This window comes from Myotis davidii, unplaced genomic scaffold (assembly GCF_000327345.1).
Source record: "Myotis davidii unplaced genomic scaffold, ASM32734v1 scaffold91, whole genome shotgun sequence".
NCBI lineage: Eukaryota > Metazoa > Chordata > Mammalia > Chiroptera > Vespertilionidae > Myotis > Myotis davidii.
The window spans coordinates 823700-829699 of NW_006283139.1; the positions used below are offsets into that span (position 1 = coordinate 823700).

General features: G+C 38.9%; 1 protein-coding gene across 1 annotated transcript in view; it reads left to right on the forward strand.

Annotated features, from left to right (window-relative positions):
* The window catches only part of CTNNA2 (catenin alpha 2), a gene marked incomplete at its 5' end in the record, with an annotated part of 880141 nt that overhangs the window by 820625 nt on the left and 53516 nt on the right, over positions 1 to 6000 (forward strand). The window contains one exon of the mRNA XM_006753455.2: positions 3352 to 3533. Within this exon, the coding sequence (XP_006753518.2) occupies positions 3352 to 3533 (182 nt within the window). The remainder of the gene's footprint in view (positions 1 to 3351; positions 3534 to 6000) is intronic.

Consider the following 6000-nt stretch of genomic DNA (forward strand, 5'->3'; position numbering starts at 1 on the left):
AGAAATACATAATGGATGCTTACATGATGCTGGTTGGACTTGGGAGGTCTAAGTGAAACATGATTATCAACTTTTTGTGTGGAGGGAAAGTTAATCTAGGACAGTTTGAGATCATCCAAACCTATCTGAATGCATTGGAGTAGCTGCCTTGTCATAAGTACAACATAGCATACATGACTTTATGACGAACTCGTATGTATATAAAATACACAGATTCACACCTACACACATACATTATGTACACACTCAGATGTGTACTATTTATATAAAGTTACATGCATACATGGACATTAGTAAACATGGCTGTCTATTAGTGAGATATAGCATCCAGGCAACTGCTAGTCCAATGACACCTTTATGCAAATCAGACAAAGACACCTCCCTCATCTGTAAGATACTCAGCCTGGTGGACAGTACTATGATTTCAGGGGCATTTGTCCTATTGACTGAAACTGCTGTGCAGTGTCTAACCCAGGGGTGGGCAAACTTTTTGACTCGAGGGCCACAATGGGTTCTTAGACTGGACCGGAGGGCCGGAACAAAAGCATGGATGGAGTGTTTGTGTGAACTAATATAAATTCAAAGTAAACATCATTACATAAAAGGGTACGGTCTTTTTTTTTTTTAGTTTTATTGATTTCAAGCGGGCCGGATCCGGCCCGCGGGCCATAGTTTGCCCAGGGCTGGCCTAACCTGTATGACCATGCATGGCGATTCAGTTGTACACAGTGATTAAATATGGTGTTAGCTGACTTGGGTTTGAATGCTATTCCTATAGCTTATTGGTTGTATAATACTTGGAATTTAATTTCTCTAGACCTTGGCATCATTATTAATAAAATAGGGGTAATAATAGTATTATTCTTATAGAATGATGAAGTAGATTAAGTTGTGTGTGTGTGTGTGTGTGTGTGTTTCACATCAGTAAGTTTCTCAGCATAATACTCAGTTTATATATCTGGGTTTCATGTTAGTCCTGTATCTATAAATACTGATACAGACTCTGGGCCAATTCCATCCCTTTGATGGCAACTAAATAATAAGTTATAAGGGTAGCTGGAAAGGAAAACTAATATAGAAATGATGATAAAATAATGTTAACAATAATCCCACACATGCTTAATTTCATTTTTGTCAGAAAAAACTCAACACATTTATTTCAATTGCCATTTTGAGGCAATTGTTTACTATTCTTATATCTGAAGATGTTAAAGATATAAGCCAGTAGCAGTGAGGTGCTAACTCAAGTCAGTGCAGAGCCTAGTTGAGACCAGTTTTTCTGAGTTTATGTCCACTGATATTTCTATTAGACATCAGCTACCTCAAAACAATTCGCTTATATTGGGAGGAGCTTTACAATTTAGGAAGCAGCTGGTCCTGTTTTACTTGTCCTTTGTAAAAGTTGTAGGTCCCTCAAATGATGCTTTCTTGGTCTCTCTTCTGGAGAACATGTGTGTCTTAGGATGAGGAATCCTAGGCAGATATTATTCATATGCCTCTGCAGTGAGGGAGGTTGTGCATGGTTCTGTGAGGATGCAATGAGGTGATGTCAGTTCCCTGAGGGCCTGCTACATAAATACTGCTTAACAAATACAGTTTATTCTCTTCATTTGTGGTACTTATGTTCTGTAGTTATGATGAATACTTAATTAGTGATATGTAATTATTGTTGCTAGGGAAAACACAAGGGTGGATTCCTAAGAGCTATTAGTCTCATCACTTTCTTCAGTCAATCATATATAATCTTGTGTAATGAGTGTTTCCATTTGGCTATCTTATTTTATCATTTTGATTCACTTACATTGAACTGACATGGCCAAGAGCACTATAACTCACGAAGCTCATCTAATACATGTGTTTTCTCAATAAGGCACATCATAAACTTCTTTTTATATAAAAAAAATTATTTTAAAGAGAGGAAGTGAGAGAGAGAGAAGAACTTCCATCAGTTGCCTTCCATACGCACCCAAACCAGAGATAGAACCTGAAAACTGGGCATGTACCCTGACCAGGAATTGAACCTGTCACCCTTTGGTGTATGGGACAACACCCCCACCACAGCCACACCAGCCAGGTCACATTGCAATCTTCTTGTGCTGAGGGACACTAGGCAGCACTCCATACTATGCTTAGGGGCCATCTTATAAAGAAAAATCACCAACAAAAAAGTACAAAGATGTGCTAAATGTGGCACCAAATATACCTCAGGAGAGACACTTATCTTTAACAATAAAAGCATAATATGCTAATTAGACCAGATGTCCTTCCAGACATCCTTCTGTCCTTGAAGCTGGGGTTGCGAGGGAAGCCCAGGTCCTGGTTGCCTGCCAGCGGCCTGAGGAAGGGAAGCCCAGGTCCCAGCTGCCAGAGGGAAGCCAATGATGGCAGCCGGGGGAAGGAAGGCCTACTCTTGCAGGAATTTTGTGCATCGGACCTCTAGTTTATAGTCTAAATGCTGAAAAGAAAAGATAGAGAATCCCTTGTTCAACCTTATCCAGGAACTTGTAGGTCGGGTGCCTCATTTTTATTTGCATCTCTGGGCATGTCCATGAATGACTGTGAAAGCACAGCATTGATTTGGGGTAGTAAATAAATTTCAGAGGAGTAGGTAAATTTGCAAGTAAAGGATCTATGAAAAACTAGAATTGACTGTAGTTACTCCTTTTCTTCATTCCCTTACCAAGCAACTATTGAAAAATCAACCTTTGCTTCCTAATTACATATTTTCACCCATCCCAATGCCTCTGTCGACACACTCATAGGCTCTACAAGGAGCCTTGGTCATACCAGGATTTCCATAGAGGACCGGGAATAGGTGTGCCATCCGTGAAATGCCCCAGGGAGGGGATTTTTGTTTGGCATCTGACCACGGATTCTTTTATTAACCCTCATAAAACGTCTCCCCACCCCACCACACTTGGATGCTTGGCTTGTGTTTAAAATTACTTAGCGACAGAAGGCCTATTTTCTTTTTTCGCTTCTCAGAACAGATTTCTGTGTTGAAAGAGGTGTGTTCTTTTATCTGGTAAAAGTTTCCCGAGACCAAATATAAAAATTGTCCAGAATAGATTCTTTTGAACAAACGCATGTCATCAAAGCGGCAGAGATGTCCTGTTCCTGTGACTGTGCAGGTGCTTTTGGATCTCCGTATTTTCCGCATGTGGGAGTGGGGACGGGGAGTTTGGGGACCTCATCAGATGTCTGTGCTTTTGCCTTCCCTGGGAGGGAGGAAACGTGCTTTCCAGAATGGAGGGACAGCCCATAGGCTTTGCCATTAACTGGAGGCAGAGACAACCTGTAGTCTGTACTTCCTTTGTCACCATTAGTCACATTCTTCTGTAACCCACACAGGCCATCATGGCGCAACTGCCGCAGGAGGAGAAGGCAAAAATAGCTGAGCAGGTGGAGATATTCCACCAAGAGAAAAGCAAGCTGGATGCCGAAGTGGCCAAATGGGATGACAGCGGCAATGACATCATTGTGCTGGCCAAGCAGATGTGCATGATCATGATGGAAATGACAGACTTCACAAGGTGAGGACCAGGGACAGCGAGTTGAAGGTTTTCCTCATTAAACCCATAAGCATAACTGTATATTAGCTCGTGAAAGCTTTGCTGGAAAATTAAAACATGACATAAAAGCTGGGTATGGATATTAGAAAATGTACATGTGTAAGTCAAAATGATCTGAACCTAATTCTTATCAGATAGGTCTTTTTGGTCAAGGAGAACAGATTCATTTTTATAATTATTGTTTTAATTATATGTTCTAAGTCATTATAGCACACCCCTGGGGGTTGGCTGACTCATCTTTTTGGTCTTGCAATGTATTTAAATATTCTGAAGATAAAGTGACTGAGTTGTTAATACCCCCTTGCAAAAAATATATTTAGACATATGTGTGGGTGTACGTGTATACATGTAATATGTTTTAATGCTAGCCCATGATCTAGCATTAACTTCAGCTCATTTTTATCCTTATATTCAAAGAATCAGGCTCACCAACCGGACTGCATAATTTTGACAGGTTAATTAAAAAGTGTGTATGTTTTATTCTCTTTTGCTCTGAGCAATGCTTTTAAAATATCAAGAGATCAGGTAGAATTCTGTCAGGAGACTTTTCTTCATCCGGGTCCTTGCTGTTTCTGCCACTGCATTATTACTCTCTTTAGAGGGAGGTGACTTTTCTGTCCTTCTACCACACAGAGTCAAAAAGAAGGCAAAGCAAAGCTCAGTGAAAAGTTCCCTGAATTTTTGAGTCCAAATACCACGTGATTTGGGACCGTACTCTTATTGTCTTTTTTGTATTTGCAAAATGGGGAAATAATACTTTTCTTATAAACTTAACAGAGAGGTTTAAAATCTAAAGAGGTAATGCATTTGTAAGTTATTCTGCCATAGAATTGTAACCTAATACTATACTTTTAGATTTTTTTTTTCTGGAGACACACACAGCCATGTGAGCAAAGATGTGTTAATGATTCCACATGATATTTGTTATTAAAACTATGTAAGATATATGGCAGTGTAAAAACATTGCCTTGTGGGTGACAATTTTTTAATGATTTCTGAATGCTTCTAATAAGAAAAGACTTCAATTGATGATAAAATATAGACCATCTCTACCTCATCCCCCCTACCCTTTGCCTCTGGCCAATATGTACTAATGACATTACTTGGTCCTTTCTCCAAATGTTTTAAAATTGTTTTTGACTTCAGTGGAATGATTTTACTGTTATGAGGGTGACCTTTGAGGCTTTTAAATGTCATTGTATTCATTAGAAGGTCGAATTTTTAAATTTAGTCTCTGTCAGCTTCACAAATTTATTACACGGAGACATACAAACAACAGTGGGAAAAAGCAGTGTGAGCTATTATTTAAGCCTTAATTTTCTACAAATCATACTATCATGGCAGCCTCAGACATTGCTTTTAAGTCCTACAATGACTTAATTTGCTTGCTTTCAACATTGTCTTAGTACTTTATCTGATGGGTATTATGCAATCCATTAATAACATCACTTGAACAAATATTCTCATTAGTTTAAACTGAATAATGAATCTAGTCTTGTTGCCAGTTATAATGCTCTGCACATTATATGTAACTGTGGTCAATGAAGAGAGATCTTTGAGGAGGTCTTGTGAGATGTTAAATAAGACAGACCTTCTATTAGTCAAAGTATAGTTTTGAAAGTGAAAAGAAGGCCACTTCAACTTCCTAGGGATTTCATGTAATCACTTTATGCTGATTTGACTAATGAAATGTCTAGAATGCTACTAGTTCTCATTTTTCCCCGGCCTGATGAGCAGTTTGTGCCCATTTGTGAGGGCACAGGGAGGAGGATAGTAATTAATGATCAGGGAAAAGACGGTGTGAATGGGAAATGGAACACTTGAAGCTGAGGTTTGGCACTTGCCTCCATCTGCAAAGCCTCTTCCTTAATAAAGAGGTAGCTGACTTGAGGCTTTTTTTTTGTGGCCTCTCACCTAAGTTCACTGCATTTGATCATATGCATTATCATTATTGCCCTTGCATTTTCCACTTCAAGGAGAAATAATTTCAGCTCCATACCTCGAATAATTCCTATGTAGTCTTATGTCTTATTTAAAGGAGTTAAAATTTGATTACTCTGCTGAAGTCATATGTTTAAAGGGCATTTGGATGTGAAAAATACCCTTGCATTTAGTATCTTGTTATTATATTCTTATCAGTAGCTGATTTATTAATTTGATTCAGTAATCCCAATGATATCCACTCCATTATTATTAAAATTGGAGAGGTTCTGCCTCGTTATTTGTGTAATAACTTCTTCATGGAGGATGAAACTGATTATGCCTCATGTCTTTTTGCTGTTCAGTTCTTGACTTCTAGCTCATGGGCAATGGCAGAAGCACTGTAATGCATGGGTGAATCCATACTGATGTCATTTTTGGAAAGAAATAGCATGTGCTAGTCTTGTGTTCCAATAATAAGAGGTGTGGAGATGACAGCTCCAGAGCC